We start from the raw sequence: 23573 nt of genomic DNA, 5'->3' as shown, positions 1-23573 counted from the left end.
ACCTCATGAGAAGAGAAGACTCTCTGGAAAAGACCCTGATGTTGGGAAAGATGGAGGGCACAAGGAGAAGGGAACGGCAGAGGACGAGATGGTTGGCCAGTGTTCTCTAAGCCACCAACATGAGTTTGACCAAACTGCGGGAGGCAGCGGAAGACAAGTGTCTGGCGTGCTCTGGTCCATGGGGACACCAAGAATAGGACACGACTAAACAACAAATCTTATATTTTGGAAATGTACATCCAGTTTGTTTTTTCCTTTAATTTTTTTGGGGGCTCCCAAGAGTGGGGCCCTAAGCTATTGCTTGTTTAGCTTATACGTAAAACAGGCACTGGTTGCAGTCGGAGATGGGCTGCAAATCCTCGCCCTATCCTCCCCAGGCACGTTTGCACGGCGGGCTCCCTGACTCCGCCTTGTCGCCGGGGCACCACCCGCTTCCCCTTTTGCACGATCACATGACTCGCCCGCCCCGCCCCGCTTGCATCCTCCGATCGGCTGTGTTTCCCCGGGCGAGCCAGTCCCCGTGCGCTCCGCTGGCGACCATGGCGGGGCTCCGTTGCGCGCTGCTCTCCTTGCTCTCGGCCGCCTCCGTCGCCGCTGCCGTGTGGCCGCAGCCGCAGTGGCTGATCCAGGCTGCCCAGGGCGGCTGCCGCCTCCGAGCCGGGAGCTTCCGTTTCGGCTATGCCGACTCGTCCGCCGTGGGACCCGGCTGCTCGGTGCTGGACGAGGCGTTCCGGCGCTACTGGGCGCTGCTTTTCCTTCCCGGACTCAAAGACGCAGGTCAGGGGGGCTGGGGGCTAAGAGTGATTTTCAAGGAGAAGCATCGCTCTTCTTCCATATCTGCACGCTTTGTCATCCCGGATAGGGCTTTCGGGGTTTGATTGCCGAGGGGAACTCTGTGCATGCCCAGAGACACGCCTCTTCCCCCTTTCCAAGTTGGGGAACTGAAAGCTCCGAGTCTGACCCCTGTTTGTAGAAAGCCTTGTATCCAGCAGTTTTATTTCATTTCAAAACTTAATGCGCGGCTGGATTTAACTGCCCTGTGTTGCTGTGGGTTTTATTTTTTGAAATTATTATTTGTATTACGATACACAAAGTCGTTTACAAGCTGAAGAAACAACAAAGTAAGGCAGCAGAGATCACACATGTAATAACAATGTGATCCATTATTATTTTTTAAAAAACCTTACAATAACTTTAAAATAAACAACTTATGTCAAATAAAACAATATTCAATAATCCTGATACTGTACTGTATAGTAGTAAACGGTTAACAGTGCATCTGGCAGTTAGCCAGAAGTTTAATGGATTGAGCCCAGCCAGGGATGGCTGTGGGCAAGATTCCTGCATTGTAGGGGGTTGGACTAGATGACCCTTGGGTTCCTTCCAGCTCTACAATTCTCTGATCATTGGAAAGAACCTCAAAGTGGTTTGCAAGAAGGAAAACGAGTAAAAAGCAAGGGAAAAAAAATTACAACTGTACTTTAATATTAAAACTTAAAATACTAAAACAAATTAAAATAATCTCAACTTTCTCAGCATCTGGGTAGGCTTGCCTAAACAAGGATGCTTTTAATAGGTGGTACACCCCCCCTTTCCCTCCAAGGAGCTCAAGGTGGCCTACATAGTTCTTTCCCACTCCATTTTATCCTTTTAACAGCCTTGTGAACTGGCTCCAGGTCACCCAGTAAGTTTCATGTTCAGGTGAGGATTTGAACCCTGGTTTCTGATGCTCCAACGTCTAATCCAGGGGCCGGCAAAGTTTTTGTGGCTTGGGCCAGTTCATGGTCCCGCAGATGCTGCAGTGCGCAGGAGTGTGCGTGCACACATGCACGGATGCGCAAATGCTATTTCTGGCGCTCCTTCCGGTGCGGAGGAGGTGTGCGCAGCTTCCTGCAGCCAATGGGAAGCCGGCCAGCGTTGTGGAAAGCGGTCTCCACTCTGCTCTGCGCTGGTTTAGCACGCCACACAGGAGCCGCCCGAGCGGACGGCTGGGGTCCATGGGCCGGTTAAACAACCCCCATGGGCCGCTTGTGGCCCATGGGCCTTAGGTTGCCGACCCCTGCTCTAACCACTACTCCTCAATTGTCGAGGCAAATATGGATACCGTTTTAGTGGTTTGGGAATGCAGGGCAGAGCACTGAGAAGTGAGCAAGACGGTAGTTTGGTTTTCAACTTTGTGACCAATTAGCATAGAGGGAACCAAAGAAGGAGGAAGATAATAATCATAAGAGGTTGAGTACTCATTTCCTTCTTTTCAATCAGTTCCTACTTCCTGCTAGCTGTTTAGATGCTGACACTGTTTTTTTGGTGTGTGTGGGTTTTTTTTGCAAGGTTGTATGCATTTCTTTCCAATAGTTAAAGGTTATAGTATTATTATTATTATTATTATTATTATTTATTAAATTTGTATACTGCCCTCCATCCACAAATCTCAGAGCGCTTCACAACATAAAATTACAATATAAAAACAAAACACATAGTAAAAACAAAAACATCAACAAATCAATAATCCCTCCTCCTCATCTCACAACACATTTTAAAGGGCATTGGCTGTCAATCAGCCAAAGGCCTGGTTGAAGAGGAATGTTTTTGCCTGGTGCCTAAAAAGTTTTAATGAATGTGGTGCCTTTCCCGCATTTCAGCTAGCTGAAAATCTTCTGTTTTTAGTGTTGAATCTATGCAGCCAGAAGGAAGCACCACGGAGTTAATTCCTGTAAAAATTATGCATAGTATTTCATTTGTACTCATTCTGATAAACTAGATATTGTGGTACGATGTGCTGCTGCTGCTGTTTGGGATGTGTGTATGTGCATTATTTTAAAATGTAGCACTACACTAATAATGCCGTTGTCAAAAATAATGCAAATAATTTTTATTTAGTTGCATTTCTAAGACCTTTTTATCTGGCCCCCAGGACCCTCTGTAGGCCATGCCCCTCCACAGTCCCTGCTTTGCACGCTGCATGCATTGTTCCTGGTGTTTGGCTCAAATGAGTCCTTGAACTCTGGTTGTAGATTGGTTGCGGTAGACTGGTTGTGTGTGTGTAGCAACTAGCCCTGGTATACAAAGGTCAATTTTATATTTATTGCCTCTGGCCCTACTAGAACATGGTTCATTATTTGCCTTCTGAACAACAACCTCAGGGCAATGTACCCTAAAGATAATGCAAAACAGTTAAAAGCACAAAAACAGCAATACAAAGCAGACATTCGTGGTAAAGACCCATGTATGCCATTGGAGAAACTTGTTGGAACAAAAATGCCTACTGTTTTTCTGGAATGTATGTAGGTAGTAGTGGACACCTGTCATATCATTTGACAATGGCACCTGCCAGAAGATCTCAGAATGTTTGAATGAGCAGCATCAAACACCACAGGCAGGAGGTTTCTTCTATTTCAGATAATAAATTGCATGGACAAGCAAAAGAAAAATGTGAATTAAAAACTCTCAAATCTGTGCCTTATACACAAATGCCATCGGGACGGAGATATAGAACTATGCAGGCAAGAACGAGCCGTCTCAGGAACAGTTTCTTCTCTAGAGCGATTTTGGCCTAAAATGGAAAGCCTGGACTTTGAAGTCATCTTATTTTACTTGTTATTTGTATTATATTTACTGTTTTTAATTAGGTTTTGTAATTTTGGATTATGCGGAATGCTTTATCTGAGTGGATGTAGCAACCGAGTAATTTCGTTGTTCCCACAAGGGGACAATGACAATGAAGATATCTTATCTTATAGTCTTTATTACCCTATTGCAATTCAATTTTATATTGTATCATCATCGGTACAATTTTGATACAGTAGTCACCATATTCTCAGCCCTAACAATATTTTTCATAATATTATAGGGGGGGGGAAATAAGTGTAATCATTGCCCAAATTCATTGACAGGTGTTTCCTGTACTAGCAGAGACGATGATTTATCTGTGTTCTTTCATTTCTGTGTTCCGCAGAGAATGCCCACTCTGAGGACTCCTGTAACAAGCTTCTTGTGACTGTCACCGAGCCAGGGTGTGATGGCTATCCTTCTCTGGACTCCTCAGAGAGCTGTAAGAGAACCAAGTGTCTTAGCACCACCTCCAGAGCTGTGTGGGCTACTGTGCTTGAGCAACTGTGCTCAAGAGCTGCTTCAGTGCAGCTGGAAAGTATTGCAAGCAGGCATTGGTGGCGCTGTGGCCTGAACCACTGAGCCTCTTGCGCTTGCTGATCAGAAGGTCGGTGGTTCAAATCCACGCAATGGGATGAGCTTACGTTGTTCTGTCCCAGCTCCTGCCAACCTAGCAGTTCAAAAGTACGCCAGTGTAAGTAGATAAATAGGTACCACTGTGGCAGGAAGGTAAACGGCATTTCTGTGCTCTTTGGTTTCCGTTACGGTGTTCCGTTGCGCCAGAAGCAGCTTAGTCCTGCTGTCTGTGACCAAATGCCAGCTCCCTCAGCCTGAAAGCGAGATGAGCGCCGCAACCCCATAGTTGCCTTTGACTGGACTTAACCGTCCAGGGGCCCTTTACCTTTACCTTTTGCAACAGGCATCCGTCACTGAATGCTGAGTTAGGGTACGTTTGTTTATTTCAGAGACTGCCCTCTGTACTGTAGGAAGAATAAGAACAGGGGAGGTCAAACTGAGACCCTCCAGATATGATTGAATTTTTCATCTCCTCATTGCTGGCCTCTGGCCATGCGGGTTGGGGTGAATAGGAGCTGAAGTGCCAAACACCTCAAGGGCACCAAGTTGGGGAAGACTGGCCAAATTGATGGGAGTGAACTTTTGTTGCTGCTTCTGTTCAACATTTGGAAGTCAGGAATCTTTTCTAGGCTGCTGTAAATCACAGTATAGATCCCTTATTTGCCTTCTACTGACCCCTGCTATATATAAACCTAGAAGAGCGGACTCATTATCTATCCCAGGTTCCCCATATACTGGCATAATTCTGAGAGAGGCTACATTTTAAGAAGTCCTAACAACTCTCTTGCTTGATGCTCTTTCAGATAAGCTGACCGTTTCAGATGAGCAGATGCTTCTGACAGCACATACTGTATGGGGAGCTCTCAGAGGTAAGGCAACTGAGCTTTCCCACAGTTCCTCTGTAAGCAGAAGGTCCGTAGCTCAGTGGCCGAGCATCTGCTTTGCATGCTGCAGGTCACAGGTTCAATCTCCGGCTTCTGCAGGTAGAGAGAAAGACGCCCTGCTTGAAATCCTGGGGCAGCACTCCCAGCCGGCTGAGCTAGATGGGCAAATGGTTTGACCCAGTAGAAGACAACTTTCTATGCTCCCATGTTTTGTTTTTAAACCATGCACATTTAAGTTGATCTTGCCTTGTTTCCACAGGGCTGGAGACCTTCAGCCAACTTGCCTGGAGAGACGATGATGGGGCGGTGAGTGAATATGGATCTTCCGTGGTTGGTGATATTGATGTAATGCATCTGGTTGGCCACGGTGAAAACGTGATGGGCCATTGGCCTGATCCAGCCTCTCCTTTCACTGCCCTGTAATCACAGAACATCTGAATTACAGGATATTCTTCCCCCACCTCTACCCACAACGAGGCTCAGCAGGGCCAGCTGAAAAAATGGATGCAGAGGCTAAGTTCAAGAATGCCCAGTTCCTGAGTCAAATGGGTTGCATTTCACTGCCACCATGCCAGCTGTTGTCCTTTCCCACAGGCAAAGGGATTTGAGATGGCAGGGCAGAGGAAGTAGCTGCTAACTTGTGCTTTTGGGGTGTTTGAAATAATCCAGCAAATACAGTTATGCTTCAGACGTGCCAACCTGGAGTAGTTGCCCCATACCAGTCAGAAGGCCCATGCTCAGATGTGATGAGAGATGTGAACCAACAACACTGGGTGGGGGTGGGAGCAAGCATCAGGTTGGGGAAGGCTGTGGTAGTAAAAACCGGTCTGGGCCGTGGGGAAGCTCTTTGCCGTCAAAGGGTTTCGGAGACTCTCCTGACTGTCGTTCATCTTCTCCCCTGCACAGCTCCGCATAAACAAGACAGATGTAGTTGACTTTCCCCGCTTTCCTCACCGAGGTCTGCTGCTTGATACGTCACGCCATTACCTGCCTCTGAGAGCAATTCTGGAGACACTGGTATGTGAAGTTGGCTTGGGGCAACAGGCTTTCCTCAGGGATCTCGTTCCCCCTTAGTGTTGCTAGTCTTTCTGGAAAACACACGAGTCTGGTTCAGGTTATCATCTGAATCAGTGTAGAAACTCTGGTCCTCCAGATTTTTCTGGTCTATTGTTGACATTTATTAGTAATAATCAGAGAACCCCTTTTGGACTTTTTTTAATGTAAAAAAGGGAAAGGAATAAACCTATTTGAGTTGGAAGATTGGGGAAATTCTAGGGGGATGATGCGAGTTGTAGTCCAACAACAGCTGGAGACCCAAGCTAGGGAAACACTGCTAAAGAACCTAACCAAAGTTGCTCCTGAAACGGGCCAAGATCTACTTGCCATGATCTCTGCAGGCCTAATATAGCGCAACAGGGTCCTGCAACTCCGTAGTAATCCCAGTTTTAGCCTGAAGAATGAGAAGGGGCTAAAACTGGGAGGAAATGCACGTGGACTGGAATGACCCCAGCATGGCAGGAAGTGGATCTGCTTTAAAAAACAGCGAAGAACCCTACCACCTCTTTTAGAAATCTGTTTCTGATTGCTGTGCCTATTGACTCCACCCTCGCCCACAGGCCCTACTGCATTTATACACGTTGTGACTGGCAGCAGATTGTCTTGCCATGTAGCACTCAGCGCCAGAGGAAAAGGCCTAGGATGTTCCTTTTGTGCAATGTTTAGGTTTAAGTGCATCCAGAGGTTTATGTATGGTAATAAAACATAAAAATGAAGGGAGGGGGGATTAACAAACAAAACAGAGCACCTGAGAAAGCCTGGGCAAAAGAAAGCATTTTTGCTTGGTCATGAAAAGAAAATGCAGGCTTTGCCAGGCAAACTTGCCTGCGAAGGGAATTCCAGTGACAGGGTGCCACAACGGAAAAGGCTCTGGCTTTAGCTGCCTGCTTCTCTTTGGAAGACTTGTGAGACTGGATAAAGCATAAGGTGGAGCCTCTGAAGCCCCTTTGAATAGTCTTAGTAATTATAATAATTTATATACTGTATGAATGTAGACCATGTTGGAGTAGAAAGGTGATTTCTGGCACGGTTTAGTGCAGGGATGGGAAACCTGTCGACTTCCAGATTTGAGTGAACTCCCAGCTGCCATTGGTCCTTGCCAGCATGCCCTTTCGTCAGGGGTGATGGGTACTTTGGTCCATCACCATCTGGAGGGCTCCAGGTTCTCCCCATCCCTAGACTTGTGGGTGGGGAAGACGTCCATTGACAAACAGCACCTAGGGTACATCTCAGTTTTTGGACCCCAGTTTTTGGACCTCTACAGGGCTGCTTCTTGAGAAAGCCAGCCAGCCAGCTGTTGCTAATACATCCCTCGGGACTGTGTGTGCTGCTCTCCAATTCCCTAGGATGCCATGGCCTATAACAAATTCAACGTGTTCCACTGGCACATTGTGGACGACCCATCCTTTCCGTACGAGAGCGTGTCATTCCCAGATCTCAGCCAAAAGGTAAGTCAGCACAAGGAGTTTTCCAAGGAATCCCTCGAGGACATGGCAAGGGAGAACTTTGCACATGATCTCCCTCCCCCTTGCTTTTCTTTAGGAAATTATTGGGAATACAGTGTTTGTGTTGGAACCGAATGCTTGTGCCCTTCTGGAAAACTGCAGCACTCATCTGAAGTGTATTTCCTATCTTGTCTGGTCTTGTTTGCTCATTGGGAAACTGCCTTTCTGGGGGTGGGGCCAAGGATTGACTTGGTCAAGCATGTGTTGAGTGACGCTATCTTAGCAGGAGACCCATGGGCGAGCTCCCTGGACCTGCTCCTCCTTTTTTTTTTTTTTTAAAAAAAGACAATTTATTAAATTTTCCAATTAAACACATTTAAACAAAAACAAAACAAACAACCACAAAAACAACTAAACATAATAAACACAGAATTTTTCTTCTAAGCATCTTATCAATCATTACAGTTTTCTTTGCTCTGCCGAGCTTTGACTTCCCTCCCTCCCCCCAATTGGTTTTCTTGTCCATTTCTGTCTCGCAGTTTCTTTATTCCTTATCTAAAGTCAATTCGTAGGATTTATTTCAGTCCTGCAAGTGTCTTTAAACTTCTACAGTTCTTCTCCATATAGTCCACAAATTTACTCCAATCCTTTTGTAACTTTGACTCTCCCTGGTTTCGGATCCTGCTAGTCAGTCTTGCTAATTCCACATAGTCCATCATTTTTGTCTGCCACTCTTCAATCGTCGGTAATGACCTGCTCCTCCTCTTATAGAAGCATGGGATCCTAGCTGGAAGGGACCCTGAGGGCCATGGAGTCCCAACAACATGCAGTGCAGGAATCTCATCCAAAGCATCCATGACAGATTGCCATCCAACCTCTGCTTAAAAACCGCTAATGAAGGAGAGTCCACAACTTCCTGAGGGAGACCGTTCCACTGTCAAACAGTTCTTATTGTCACCCCATAGAAACAGGCTTGTCCACCTGCCTTTTACCCGGACCTGCTAAATCATGGTGGCAATCAGGAGAAGTGGGAGATGCCGCTGTCTCCTTGCTTATTGGCTCTCTGCCTGACAAGCAAAGCAGGTGGTAGGCAAAAGACCCTTGGACGGTTAAGTCCAGTCAAAGGTGACTATGGGGTCATCTCGCTTTCAGGCCAAGGGAGCCGGCGTTTGTCCACAGACAGCTTTCTGGGTCATGTGGTCAGCATGACTAAACCGCTTATGGCGCAACGGGACACCGTGACGGAAACCAGAGCGCGCGGAAACACCGTTTACCTTCCCGCCGGAGTGGTACCTATTTATCTACTTGCACTTTGACGTGCTTTCGAACTGCTAGGTTGGCAGGAGCTGGGACAGAGCAACGGGAGCTCACCCTGTCGCGGGGATTTGAACCGCCGACCTTCCGATTGGCAAGCCCAGGAGGCTCAGTGGTTTAACCCACAGCGCCACCGGCGTTCCTTTTTTTAAAGCAGGTGGTAGCAATGAGGAAGACGAGCAGCTAGAACAGCTGGTGAAAATAGCAGTGAAAGTACAGACTCCTAGAAGGAGAGTGTCTTTCCCAAAGAGTCTCCAAAGCCTGGAGTTAGCGCTATGCATGTCTTTCTGCTAGGCTGAAGGCCCCATCTGCACTAGACATTTATAGTGGTATCATACCACTTTAAACAGTACTGTTCCCCCCCCCCCCGGAATAATGGGAACTGTAGTTTTTCCAGGATCCAGAGAATTGTTGGGAGACTCACATTATCTTCACAGAGCTACAGTTCCCAAAGTTCCCTGGGAAAGAGGGATTGATTGCTAAACCACTCTAGGAATTGTAGCTCGGGAAGGGGATTAGTGGGGTCTCCTAAGAACTCTTGGCACACTTAACAAACTACATGTCCCAGGATCCTTTGGGGGAAGCCATGACTGTTTAAAGTTGCATGATACTGCTTTAAATGTATGGTGCAGATGGAGACTAGGTGAGGATTTTGAATAATCCACTTCTCTTAAGGGCTCCAGCCTAGACACAATTTTAACAAGACTTGTAGGGCAGTAAGATGTTGTGACTTTGTGCCTTTCCAGGGAGCCTTCCACCCTACCACCCATGTGTACACTGCCAGAGATGTGAAGACCGTGATTGAGTATGCCCGTCTGCGTGGGATCAGGGTGATTTCCGAATTTGACACTCCTGGCCACACTCTCTCGTGGGGTCCAGGTAAGGGCTGGGGCCTGCAGCGACCAGCTGAATGGCGTACTTAGTGGTTCTTGGAGCCAATGTATATTCTGAGTTAGGATTGGAACACAAATGAAAACCACCTGGCTGAAAGAGGTGTGTTAGATGTGTAGCTCTTTGAGGCAGGTGCTTATATGACTCAGGGTCTAAATCAGGCATCCCCAGACTTCGGCCCTCCAGATGTTTTGGACTACAATTCCCATCTTCCCCGACCACTGGTCCTGTTAGCTAGGAATCATGGGAATTGTAGGCCAAAACATCTGTAGCCAAAACATCTGGAGGGCCGCAGTTTGGGGATGCCTGGTCTAAATGTTCAGCAGTTAAAAGGCAAGCTGCTGAGTGGGATGATGGTCCCTCCAAGGTGCCTTGATTTGTGTGTTTCATGCGTACTTGGGAAGCAGGAAGAACTTTCTTCCATAATGCTAGAATGCTTGAATGTAGGGATAGGAAACCTGTGATGCCCCACATGCTGGGCTCTTAATGCCCCCCAGCCTCGTGCAGCGTGGCCAGTGGTCAGGTCTGATGGGAGCTGCATATCATTGTGGTTTGACCCACTTGTTCGTCATGTAGAGCAGGGCTAAGGGATATATTTTGGCTTTATAGATCAGCTCCTAGTCTCCCAGGCCAGATTTGAAAGTTGGGCCAGGCCACTCACCTGTTGATCACCTGATGACACAACAAAGCCCTGAAGTCGGGACTTCGGAGCAGCGCTCAGAACTTCCGGAAAGCCCAGTGTGGCTTCAGCTTTGCCACCTGCCAGCTGATGGGCAGTAGAGCTGCCGCCCGCTTTCCCTTGCCAATGCACAACCAAGAGTGCACTTTAAGGCTCCAGATCGAACACTGGCAATCTCACATAAGCATCAGGTGTGAAACGGGATGGGCATGGTTTGGGGAAAACAGCCCCGTGGGTCAAATTTGAACCCCTGGAGGGGCCAGGTTTAGCCTGCAGACCAGAGATTCCCCACCCCTGCAGTAGAACATTGAATGTTTTAGGCTCCCATTCCTGGGACCATGCCCCATTGAATTCAATAGGGCTTCCTCCTGAGTATCATCAAAACAGAGAATCATAGAGTTGGAAGGGACCCCAAGGATCATCTAGTCCAACCCTCTGCAATGTAGGAATATGCAGCTGGCCCATACAGGGATCAAACCCCCAACCAACTGAGCTAACTGGCAGGTATATAGATTCAGGTAGGTAGCCGTGTTGGTCTGACACAGTCGAAATAAATTAAAAAATTGTCCTGTAGCACCTTCGAGACCAACTAAGTTTGTTCTGGGTATAAGCTTTCGTGTGCATGCACGCTTCTTCAGATATATAGACATGGTTAGGATTGGGCCGTTAGTGAATTGTAACTTTCTGCATGCTATTCTTAGCTTTACAAGTCCATTGGGTCCCTTTTGGCAAAGGGGACCAGTGCGTCATCTTCTAGGGCCACTCATTCAGAGCTTGCTTTTTTCTTTCGTTCACTGCTTGTGTGTTTAAGCCGACTCTCCCCACCCCAACCCCAACTCCACCCCTGCCTTTGTTTGTATTTTTCATCTTAGGCATGCCAGGCTTGTTGACTCCCTGCTATGTGGGCCCAAATCCTTCCGGAAGCTATGGGCCAGTCAACCCCATCCTCAATACAACTTACCAGTTCATGGCCAAGTTTTTTGCCGAAGTCAGTTCTGTGTTTCCAGACTTCTACGTTCACTTGGGAGGAGATGAGGTTGACTTCTCATGCTGGCAAGTCTTGATTTCTTGGAGGGATCTGGAGTGGGAGTGACAGGGAGGTGGGGGAAGGAGAGAAGCTGGCTAGTTTCAGGGACCTGTGTCTTCTGGGATAATAGTTTTGTTGTACATTGTAGTGGTGCTGTTACGGCTACTCTTGAGTAAAGACGCCCGAGTCCGCTCTGTCTTTAAGAGTTTTATTGTGCATGGTATTTACAGTGCAGAGATGGCAGAAAACATGACCGCTCAGCCACTCGCAGAATCCGGGAGTGGATGTTTCCAGTTGCGTGACCAGCATAAGAGTTTGGGCACCCCGAATCACCTCCTCCTGACCTTACGTTTAGTGGTGCGCTTTAATTTGGGCGCCGGAAGGGGCTGCCTGTTCCCCTCCACCTCTTGGTCAAGGCGGTGCAAGGGCTCTCCAACATCACTGAGCCCCGACACCTCCGTCCCGCTAACTTCCTGATTCCCCTCACCTGACCCGCTGCTGCTGCTGCTGCTGCTGCTCTCGCTGGGCAAAGTGCTGGTCAGCAGGAGTGGGGGGATGTTCCCTGTAGGAACATAGGTGCCAACTCCCAGATTGAAAAATCCAGGATCGGCAGCAGCGCGGCACCGGAAGTCGCGCCGCAGCCATTTTGGAACTGGGCAGAGCAGCACCGGAAGTTGCTTCTATGCATGCTCTGCCCATTTCCAAAATGGCCACAGGGCCAGAAATCGTTTCTGCGCATGTCTAGAGATTCCAGACATGCGCAGAAGGAGCCTCCCCGGGCTGGTAAGAATCCGGGGGATTTACGGGGTTTTTTAAAATCCGGACTGCCAGCGGGAAACGGCTGGATAAACGGGGGTTTCCCGGGGAATACGGGAGACTTGGCAGCTATGTGTAGGAAGGTCCCCTGACATACATGTACAGCTTTCTTGCTGTGAACCATAAGTGTTTCTTCTCCCCCCCTCCTCTCTCTCTCTCTCTCTCTCTCTCTCTCTCTCTCTCTCTCTCTCTCTCTCTCTCTCTCTCTCACACACACACACACACACACACACACACACACACACACAGTTTTCTTGGAAGATGTTGTGAGTCTTTCAAAAATTCCTCCACCCATCATCAGAATTGCTGAAACCCTGTTTGGTCCTCCCTTTCTCTGGTGACCAGGAGGGCATGCTCTGCCCATTGTTTTCAGGTTTCTTCCTGTCATCTGGAGTGGCTAGAATCATAGAAATATATACTGTAGTTGGCAGGGACCCCCAAGGGTCATCTAGTCCAACCCCCTCCAATGCAGGAATCTCAACAAAAGCATCCATGACAGATGGCCACCCAACCTCTGTTTGGAAACCTCCAAGAAAGGAGAGTCCGCAACCTCCCAAGAGAGTATGTTCCACTGTTAAACAGCTCTTACTGTCAGAAAGTTCTTCCTGGTGTTTAGTCAGAAACGCCTTTCTTATAACTTGAAGCTATTGGTTCGGGTCCTACCCTCCGGGGCAAATCATGCTTGCTTAAAAAAAAAATCAAAAGGGATTCTGCTAAAAGAAAAAGAAAGGGAGGATTCTACTTTGTATACTGCAGTTCATTGTGATTATGTAGAAAATCACCTGATGTGTGCAGGATGGGAAGCCCGTTCTTGTTTTTATTTTTGTTGACCCTCGGAGAATGCCATCATTCAGAGTCTTTGGTGGGTGCTACCTGTTCCGTGGTTCTAATCTGGCTCCTCTCCTTCCCACGCAGGAGGTCTAATCCAGAGGTCCAGGCATTTATGCAGAAGATGGGGTTTGGCGAAGACTACACCAAGCTGGAGTCATTCTACATCCAGAGGTAAGGACCTTTGCTCCAAGTTGCTCAGGGGCTTTCACAGAGCAGGAGCTGTAGGGAGTACTGCCAGATGTTGGAAGATCACCCCAGTCTTCCAGGTGATCCTTCTTGTACAGGTGCATGGCTTGTAACAAAGGCCCTGCCTAGTTTCCTCTGCTTTCGGCCTCCCGAGGGAAACATAAAATAAAAAAAACACTTGCAGAGATTATCAAAACTCTGATCTCCCAACACCTCTCCAGATCTCAAGATATTTAGCACAGGGAAAGTCCTTTTTGGTTTTGCCCCTTTCTTGAACTGTTTGGAGAACTGATCCAAGTTAGGCTGCAATTCTATACATACTTATGTGGGAGTAAGCCCCACTGAAATCAGTGGGACCTACTTCTGAGTAGCTAGGACTGGCGAGTAGCACTTGAGCCTCTTCTTTCTCCCTCCCCCAGTTGCTTTGGCCTTTGGCACAGTCCCTGCAATGTAACCCCCAAGTAAGCTGTGGGCTTACTGTATAGTTCTCCACTTCGTTCAAATAAGAAACTATGGTTACCACTTTTAGAACAAACCATGGTTTGAAGTTTATAGCCTGACATGTTCCAAAGCTGGCGATTACAGTTTTTCAGTTGGACCAGGTGAGCAACTTATTAATTAATTGCAGCTTGTGCAAAGGTGCTCTGTGGACTCATTCATATCTTGGTTTATTAAGCTAAGATATGATTATCCAAGCTAGCTTTTTGAGTTGGGAGTGCAAATGAAGGAACACGGGAAGGTGCCTTATCCCCGGGTCAGACCATTGGTCCATCTAGCTCAGTACAGTCTTACACTGACTACCTGCAGAAGCTGAGGATGGAAGCTGGGGCCTTCTGCATGCAAAGCAGATGCTCTAGACACTGAGCTATGGCCCTTCCAGGTACTTTGCATGGAATATAGGCAAAGTAGGAATAAATGGGAAGGATGGGAAATGCCTCCTTTTTTTCAATAGTTCTTCTCGTTACTCCAGGCTGCTGGATATAGTCTCTTCCTACAACAAAGGCTACGTGGTATGGCAGGAGGTTTTTGATAACGGAGTGAAGGTGAGAATGCCTCTAGGTGAAATTCCAGCTGATGTGTCCTATTCACAACTCCACCCCCCCCCCGGGCAATATATAGATCTGCTTCTTGCATGGTGCAGCGGAAATCCTTCCCCTCTCTCTTCCCCCGCCCTGCTCCTCCCTTCTCTTTTATGCAGACAGCTGGGCAAATGTCGTGGTAGCAAGATCTGGTAGCGGAGCAATTGCATGTAGGAGGAATGTTTGCGTACTGTGGATCCCTCTGCCCCTCTCCCCACCAAATGCTGCTGAGCAAGAGTGTCGTTGAATTTGCAACCTTCCCATATATTCCTGCTCAAGGCAAAGTACCTGGAAGGGCCGTAGCTCAGTGGTAGAGCATCTGATTTGCACGGAGAAAGTCCCAGGTTTTATCCTCAGCATCTTCAGGTGGGGAAGGGTGTAGCTTGGAGGGGCGTGTGGCCTGGGGAGGGTGCCAAGGGCAAGGTAGAGGGGCCTGGAGGGCTGCATTTGACCCCTGGATCAGAGGTTACTTATTCCTGGGCTGGGTCAAGGTCGCAATTACAATTCTGAGAAGCCAGAATAAGAGCCATTTCCCCATTGGCACATCTCCACCATGGTAGCACCAAGCCTGGGCTTCTGGCTGGACTGCTGTATCAAAGCATACATAGGGATGAATGTGTCTTTCATCACCTACAAGTCTCATCTTGGCCCTGCTGCCTGGGACCAATGGGATTCGAGAGCCCATCCACACCTAGAGGGGCACAGATTCCTTAACTCCGGGCCTGCATGAGTTGGCAGTGTGGTTAAGAGCAGTAGACTCCTAATCTGAGGAACCGGGTTCGCGTCCCCGCTCCTCCACATGCAGCTGCTGGGTGACCTTGGGCTAGTCACACTTCTCTGAAGTCTCTCAGCCTCACTCACCTCACAGAGTGTCTGTTGTGGGGGAGGAAGGGAAAGGAGATTGTTAGCCGCTTTGAGACTCCTTCGGGTAGTGATAAAGCGGGATATCAAATCCAAACTCCTCCTCCTCTTCTTCTTCTTCTTGGCAGTCACCAGAGCTGAGAAAATATCACAAAAAAGTGTGCTTGATCTCATGCGCTGTTTGGTTCTTTCTAGCTGCTACTTGTCTGCTGTGCTGCTTCTCTCCCTCCCCTCTCCCAAAGCCGCTTTGCTGACCCACCTTTAGTTCTGTTTAAGCACTAAGCTGTTCTGCTCTTGCTCTAAAGAGGAATAGGTTGCCACTGTCCCATTCAGGCTGTTCCCGTATTACAGGATTGCCTGGCTTTTGGAACATTGAGCTTTGCATGTAGCCTGTGTGTGTTTGGTCCCTTTGGCTCACCTTCTTCTTGTTTTGTGTTCTCATTTTGTATTTTTCTGTGGTGAGCTGCCCTGGGATCTCTGGATGAAGGACAGTATACAAATATTAATATTAGGAATATTAGTACAATGGTACCTCGACATCTGAATGACTTGACTTCTGAAGGTTTCGACTTACGAAGTCGAAAACCCCGGAAGTCTTTTCGCCACGCGCTTCACGCGTGTGCAGAATGGGCGCTTCGACAACCGAAGATTTAACTTACGAAGAGCGCCGCGGAATGGATCGTCTTCGTAAGTCGAGGTACCACTGTAATAATAATGATTCATATATCTGAGCCAATCAATGCATGCATATCAATCACATGGTACATCCGATTAAGCACATGCTACACATCTGACGTGGGTGGCGCTGTGGTCTAAACCACTGAGCTTAGGGGCTTGCCGATCAGAAGGTCGGCGGTTTGAATCCCCACGACGGGGTGAGCTCCCGTTGTTCGGTCCCAGCTCCTGCCCACCTAGCAGTTTGAAAGCACGAAGTGCAAGTAGATAAATAGGTACCGCTCCGGTGGGAAGGTAAACGGCATTTCCGTGCACTGCTCCGGTTCGCCAGAAGTGGCTTTGTCATGCTGGACACATGACCTGGAAGCTGTACGCTGGCTCCCTCGGCCAACCCTAGAGTTGTCCATGACTGGACCTAACGGTCAGGGGTACCTTTACCTTTACACATCTGATGAATGGTGTTCCTGGGGTGTGTGAGAGGGGTGGGGTGGGGTTTTAGTCAGGATCACGGTGGTGGTTATCCCCTCTGGTTTCCTTATCCCCCCCTAATTTATTACTATTACCAATTTAATTTGTGCATTGCTTCCCATGGAACATGTCAAAGTGATTTACGATACAATAAAAACATATATAAAACACACGCAAAATTAAAAAAATTGTCCAGTAGCACCTATAAGTTTGTTCTGCTATAAGCTTTCGTGCGCATGCACACTTCTTCAGATACGGGTGGACTTGCATTTCATGCGGCTCAATGTGGTGCCTTCCATGATTCTAGGTTCAGGCAGGTAGCCGGGTTGGTCTGACGCAGTCGAAATTAAAAAAAAGCCCAGTAGCACCTTATAGACCAACTAAGTTTGTTCTGGTGTCAGCTTTCGTGTGCGTGCACACTTCTTCAGATACCAGATATATAAAATATATATAAATATATCAGATACATAAAACAGTTGCAGATATAAAATGCGGTTGAAACCATTGCATATAAAAAACAATAACAAAGAAAGCAATTCTGGGGGTTGGAACAACAGCAGCACCTACCGTACTTATAAATTCAGTTCAAGTCCAGTGCAGATACCAGCTGGGATAAAGATCTCCATTTAGAGTGGACACTTCTTCAGATACCAGATATATAAAATATATATAAATATAGCAGATATATTAAACAGTTGCAGATCTAAAAAGCGGTTGAAACCATTGCATATAAAAAACAATAACAAAGAAAACAACTCTGGGGGTTGGAACAACAGCAGCACCTACCGTACTTATAAATTCAGCTCAAGTCCAGTGCAGATACCAGCTGGGATAAAGATCTCCATTTAGAGTGGACACTTCTTCAGATACCAGATATATAAAATATATATAAATATAGCAGATATATTAAACAGTTGCAGATCTAAAAAGCGGTTGAAACCATTGCATATAAAAAACAATAACAAAGAAAACAACTCTGGGGGTTGGAACAACAGCAGCACCTACCGTACTTATAAATTCAGTTCAAGTCCAGTGCAGATACCAGCTGGGATAAAGATCTCCATTTAGAGTGGCTGTAATTCACTGTTGCGGCTTCCCATGATTCCACAGCCGCCCTGCTGTCCTAACTGAACGCATGGCCCTTCCCTGGTCTCTGGTCTCTGACGTGCTTCCCTCCCTGCTCCTCTTTTGGGCAGGTGAAGCCTGATACCCTAATACACGTGTGGAGAGAAAACGCAGGGACATACCAAGCAGAGATGGCGCGCGTCACCAAAGCCGGCTACCGGGCTCTTCTCTCTGCCCCCTGGTATCTTAACCACATCTCTTATGGACAGGATTGGATGGCGGTTCACCAGGTGGAGCCATTGGCATTTGAAGGTACGTTCTTGGTGTTGGCTTTCCTGCCCTTCCTGCCATCTTGGGTACTGTGAGGCAGAGAGCCTTGTTGGCACAGAACTGGGGCAGGGCCTTCTTGGTGGTGGCTCCCCATTTGTGGAAAGTATTCTGGTTCCCCCAGGCAATTGAAATTAATGGCTGTGAGAGTATGTGACTGTTTTAAAATGTTGTTACAGTTTTTGATGTTATTGTTTTAAATACATTTCCTCCCACCTCCCACCTGCATTGCATTGTTTTCAGATTGCTTGCTGCCTTGGACTCGTTTGGGAGGAAGGATGGGATAACAAATCCTTATTTCCTGATGAATAGCCTTTGGGCTATAATGTAACTTAAATAGAAAATTATCTTTAGAAATAGTTTTCTTCCAAAAGCATTTTATTTTCAAAATCCAATTTACTGTAAATTAAGAAAAATCTGATTTAAATAAAAAATAATCTGATTTTTAAAAAATCCGTTTTAAATAAAATATATATTATTTTTATTAAAAAAAACATTGATTTTTATCCACCCTGCAATCCAAGCAGCAAGGCTGAGAACTGAAAAGTTCCTTTTACGCCAGATCTGCTTGGGGTTACCAATTTCCCCTGAGGTCTCACAAGAGCATCCCCATCTTTGCCTGTGTATAGCTGAAACCAAACAAGTGAGCGCACAGGAGATGTAGCCTGTGCTTCCTCCCTCCCACCCACCCAAAGCTACTACGTTTATTCTAGCAGCAATGGGAAGATTAATAACCGTTTGTGGTTCACTTGCTTTCAATGTTGAGTGTAGCCAGCGTCGCTTATCCCCTGTCCTTGCGTACCTGCTGTAACGATAAAGCCGTGTAATAATAGCCTTGCAATAATTGGTTGAAGAATACATCTTGTTGGCAGGCAGCCCGGAACAGAAGAAGCTGGTGATTGGAGGAGAGGCCTGCATGTGGGGTGAATTTGTGGATGTGACAAACTTAACCCCAAGACTCTGGTAAGATCAGCGGTCACTAAACCAGGCCACACCTTGTCTTGTAGGGGCACGTTTTCTGATCGAGGCCCTCCTTGAGCTCATTTGCCTGGCTGGAATGTGTCCTTGACGCCTTTGGCTTCCCAGGAGGAGAGAGGGGCGGCCAGGTCTGCTGATGATACTAAATTGGGTTCAGGGTTGTTAAAATACAAAAAAAGAGAGGTTGCGATGAGATGCAAAAGGACCTCTCCAAACACGTTTGGGCGTTAAAATGGCAAATTCAATGTAAACAAGTGTAATTCAGTGTAAACAACTGTAAAAATCAATTTGGGGCCAGTGATCTTAACCTCAGGCCTAGGGGGCCATATCTGTCTAGCCCAGGCTTCAGCAAAAATTTTGTGGCTTGGGCCGGCTCACGGTCCCACAGATGCCGCGGTGGGCTGGAGTGTGTGTGTATGCACGCACACGCAAACGCTATTTTTGGCGCTCCTTCCAGTGCGGAGGAGGCATACGCAGCTTTCCATTGGCTGCAGGAGCTTCCTGCAGCCAATGGGAAGCTGGCCAGCGTCATGGAAGGCTGTCCCCGTGGTTTAGCGCGGCGCAAGGGAGCCGACCGAGCGGGCAGCGGGGGTCCATGGGCCGGTTAAATGACGCCCATGGGCCGCTTGTGGCCCATGGGCCTTAGGTTACCGATCCCTGGTCTAGCCCTCTGAACTCTCCTCAGGCTTCGCACCCCAAGAGTTCTTGCCTGGCTGGAATATGTCCTTGGACTCCAATAATGCTTTTCATTTGCTTGATGGGATGGAGACTAGAGAGGTATGTGTAGAAACTAGCCTCCTGAGCGCAGGCAAAATGTGCACATGCTGCTTTGCCTGCTTTTGCCTCTGGCTCTGCCTGCCTCTGGCATGTGGGGCCCAGAAGATTTCCCAGAATGCATCCCCCAGACTGAAAAGGCACCTGATGTAAAACGACCTCCCTGCACCACTAGACACCAACTACATGGAACCAAAACAAACCTGTCCTAAGGAGTGGGCAGGTCCCAAGTATTTCGCCACGGCCCCATAATTTCTGCACAGGCAGGTAATGGTCTGTCCAACAACAAACCATATTTTTCTGTGTATTAGACGAGGGTTTTTTTGTTTAAAAATCATGTTAAAAATCTTGGCTCATCTCATACACAGGTAGTGCTGAGGAGGGATGTGTGATTGGCTGCAGCCGCGAGTCACAGATTCTCAGCGGCGATAGGGCGGCTGATTGGTGGTTGTGGCAAGGGTTGTTGGCAATTGGCTGCAGCTGCGACAATTGGGCAGCCCCGGCGATGCATGCGATTGTCTGTGTCCATGTGGTGGGTGAGCGATTTTCGGCAATCCCCCCCTTAAAAAGTTCCACAGCTCTGGCCAATTCCCCCTTAAAAAAAGCTCAACGAATCTCGGCAACCTCTCCCCCATTTTCTTCATTTTGAGACCCCAAAAATAGGGGGCGTCTTATACACGGGGGCGTGCTATACACAGAAAAATATGGTAAGTCTCCTGCTGCCCTGCCCACATGTCTAGGCCTTTGCAATTAATTCCCTGTGAATGATTTTTTTTTTCATTTGCTTTTAATATGTGTAGAGGAGATGCTGCTCTTGCCATTATATCTGGTCTGCCTATTTCGATTTCTATTTTCTGGATTGTGGTGGCCTTTAGCTTTAAGGCTTCAATGCCATGATTGCAATGGAGATGGCTGCCTCCATCCTGCTACCAGATCCATTGTTGTGTTCGCCGGATTGCTTTCTGTTCTGGACACGGAATGAATAAGCAAATAGTGACAATTTCTGCTCCTGTTTCCGTTTTGGTCAGAATTCTCACGTTCCAAGCATGCGTGCCATTCCTTAAGCTTAACCCAGGAGCCCCTCGCCAGGTTTCAGGGCTTACTCATAATCTGTGACTTATTTTCACCAGCCCTGTCATAGTTTCTGACGTGAGGGCTGTGCTGTTTTATTTCCTCAAGGCCTAGAGCTGGGGCTGTAGCAGAGAGACTCTGGAGCAATGCGACGGTCCGAGACCTTCAGGATGCGTATAGGAGGCTGGGAGACTTCCGGTGCACCCTCCTCAGGTAACACTCTCTGCTGAGCCCTCTGGGAAACTTTGTTTGTACCCGTGGCTCTCAAGAACGGACGTGCAGCGTGACCGTCACATGTAGCCATGAAGAGTGAAAAGGACAGGACATACCTGTGAACTGTATCTGGATATACAAAGGCCTTTGCGCTTGATGCCCTGAGATTTCCACGCACCTCAGGCAACAATCCTGTACGCTGGGATGGGGAACTGGATCTGGCCGTCTGTCAATCACCGGCTGTGACACCAGACGACCTGGTTTGGTCCCTGCACTGTTTGAAATCAAACCAGTACATTGCAAGCCTTAGCAACCAGCTGATTGTCAACGCTTGCAGAGCATAGATCAGTGGGGCCAGCAAACCTGCTTTTGGCCAAGCCCCACCAGTAACGGCCTTGCTCCTTGTATTTTATGTCAGGTGCAGGGCAGGTGGGCATGGCTTGGCCGATAAGGTTGATGCGGTCTTGCGCGCCAGATAGTGAGACCGGGGAAGCCTTGTTAAGCTGCTGTCCACGCTTGGCTGGGAATCATAGAATTACAGAGTTGGAAGGGACCCTGATTTTCCTCTAGTCCAGGGGTCGGCAACCTAAAGCCCATGGGCCACAAGCGGCCCACGGGGGTCATTTAACCGGCCCACGGGCCGCCCCCAAACTGAGCCGCCTGCTCGGCGAGTCCCCGTGCGCTGCGCTAAACTGGCACCGCGCGGCGCGGGGACTCGCTTCCACGTCACCGGAAATTGCGTCGGTGCAGACACCAGAAATCGCAGGCGCGTGCACGTGATCCGGCCCATGAAGGGATCTCTGCTGGACTGAACTAATCCAACCCCCTGCAATGCAGGAATATGTAGCTGTCCCTTATGGGGATTGAATCCACAACCTTGGTGTTATTAGCCTTACCTTCCAAGTCCCGGACTGCAGAATCTGGTACCAGCAGCCATGTGACACCGGAAGTTGCGTCGACGTAACTTCCGGTGTCGCTTTGCCCTCCTATGGGCACCAAAAATGGCCGCCGCCGGCTTCAAAAGTCGCTTGTACGCATGTCAGGAAGTGCGCTGATGCAACTTCCGGTGTCGCCGGAAGTTGAGCCTATGCACTTCCAGACATGCGTAGATGCGACTTTTGAAGCCGGCGGCGGCCATTTTTGGTGCCCATAGAAGGGCAAATCGGAAAGAAAAAAAATGGCCAGCAGGAGAAAAGAACAGAAAAACGGGAGACGAAGTGATACAGGGGACCACTGGGAAAAGGTAAGTAAAAACAGGGGTTTCCCGGGGAAAACGGGGTACTTGGCAGCTATGGTTATTATCACCATGCTCTAACCAACTGAGCTACAATTTTGTCTATCTTTTATTGCTCCAGTCTCTAGAAAACCAAGGGTGGGAAGGACTGGGGCTCCTCAGATGTTGTTGGACTCCTGTTCCTATCAGCTCCTGACCAGAATAGCCAATGACCAGGGAAGATGGGATCAGGAGTCCAGCCACAGCTGCTCTAAAATAACAGAAGCCGTTCCTTGGTACATTGAGATCTCCTTTTAGCAACCGAGAGCTGCTTGAGTTAGAGGGGGGAAGTTATTATTATTTTATTATTTATACCCCGCCCATCTGGCTGGGTTTCCCCCGACACACTGGGCGGCTTCCAACAAGTACCAAAATACAATAAAATATCACAGATTAAAAACTTCCCTAAACAGGGCTGCCTTTAGGTGTTTTCTAAATGTCAGGTAGTTGTTTATCTCCTTGACCTCCAATGGGAGGGCGTTCCACAGGGCGGGCGCCACTACTGAGAAGGCCCTCTGCCTGGTTCCCTGTAGCTTTGCTTCTCGCAGTGAGGGAACCGCCAGAAGGCCCTCGGCGCTGGATCTCAGTGTCCGGGCTGAACAATGGGGGTGGAGACGCTCCTTCAGGTATACTGGATGCTCCTTCAGTTATAGGTTGGACTAGATGATCCTCATGGTCCCTTTCAGCTTTACAGTTCTGTGATTCAGTGACTCACCGGAATCCAAGTAAGGCATGTGTTCCAGCACATGTTCTCAGAATCCCTTGGTCTCTCTGTGGATTGACAGATGGTTTCGAAGAAGCACAAGGGGTGTCTTCAGAATGCTGTTAGTATGCAGTATGCTGATGTGCGTTTTTATTTCTTTTGCACACTGTTGATTGCATTTGTCTTTTGAATGTTTTTCAATCTCTTTTGATGCTTATGGATCATAAAAAAAAATGGGGGGGGGGGTAAACTGCTTAGAAGCTATATGTAAATATTGTGAAATGAAAAAAACAAAAGCACATCTTCATTGAGCATATTTAATTTTTGTTTTGTTTGTAAAGCAGTGTGACCTTCCATTGATAAGCTTTTTCTTCTTCTTTGTTGCAGACGAGGAATACGGGCAGAGCCACTGTTTACAGGATACTGTGACTATGAATACAATGCCTCTTGACCTCTACACCCTTGTCCTGTTCTCTGCCATATCAGTATGACCACCCACATGGAGAGGGTAGCACTGATTTAGTACTATTTTCAATAAAAAAAAATCAATAATTCGTCAAAGGGAAATCAAACTACTATTGATCTTGGGTCTTAACAAAAAAGCCACACCATTTAAAATAAGAATGATAATAAAAATCCGTTAAACAAGTTATATTTGAAGTTGTATGGTATTTTTTTATGTTATATTGTATGTTATTATTTTTATATTATTGTTTCTTTAGTGTGTTTGCGAATGTATTTTAATTTGAATTCTAATCAAGTTGATTTCAAT

General features: G+C 47.6%; 1 protein-coding gene across 1 annotated transcript; it reads left to right on the top strand.

Moving 5' to 3' along the window:
- The first annotated feature begins 443 nt into the window (after window positions 1-443).
- On the top strand, window positions 444-23453 carry HEXA (hexosaminidase subunit alpha). Its single transcript, XM_035118040.3, has 14 exons — window positions 444-777; window positions 3956-4051; window positions 4989-5054; window positions 5329-5375; window positions 5976-6086; window positions 7472-7573; window positions 9631-9763; window positions 11327-11507; window positions 13213-13299; window positions 14285-14357; window positions 17594-17774; window positions 18662-18752; window positions 20721-20825; window positions 23189-23453. Exons 1-14 carry the CDS (start codon window positions 453-455, stop codon window positions 23250-23252), a joined length of 1662 nt encoding a protein of 553 aa, XP_034973931.3. The 5' UTR covers window positions 444-452; the 3' UTR covers window positions 23253-23453.
- Window positions 23454-23573: the final 120 nt, after the last annotated feature.

The sequence above is a fragment of the Zootoca vivipara genome, chromosome 13, assembly GCF_965207765.1.
Source record: "Zootoca vivipara chromosome 13, rZooViv2.hap1.1, whole genome shotgun sequence".
In the NCBI taxonomy this organism is placed as follows: Eukaryota; Metazoa; Chordata; class Lepidosauria; order Squamata; family Lacertidae; genus Zootoca; species Zootoca vivipara.
The sequence above is the reverse complement of the archived record's forward strand: the minus strand, read 5'-3'. Positions and strand labels throughout refer to the sequence as shown.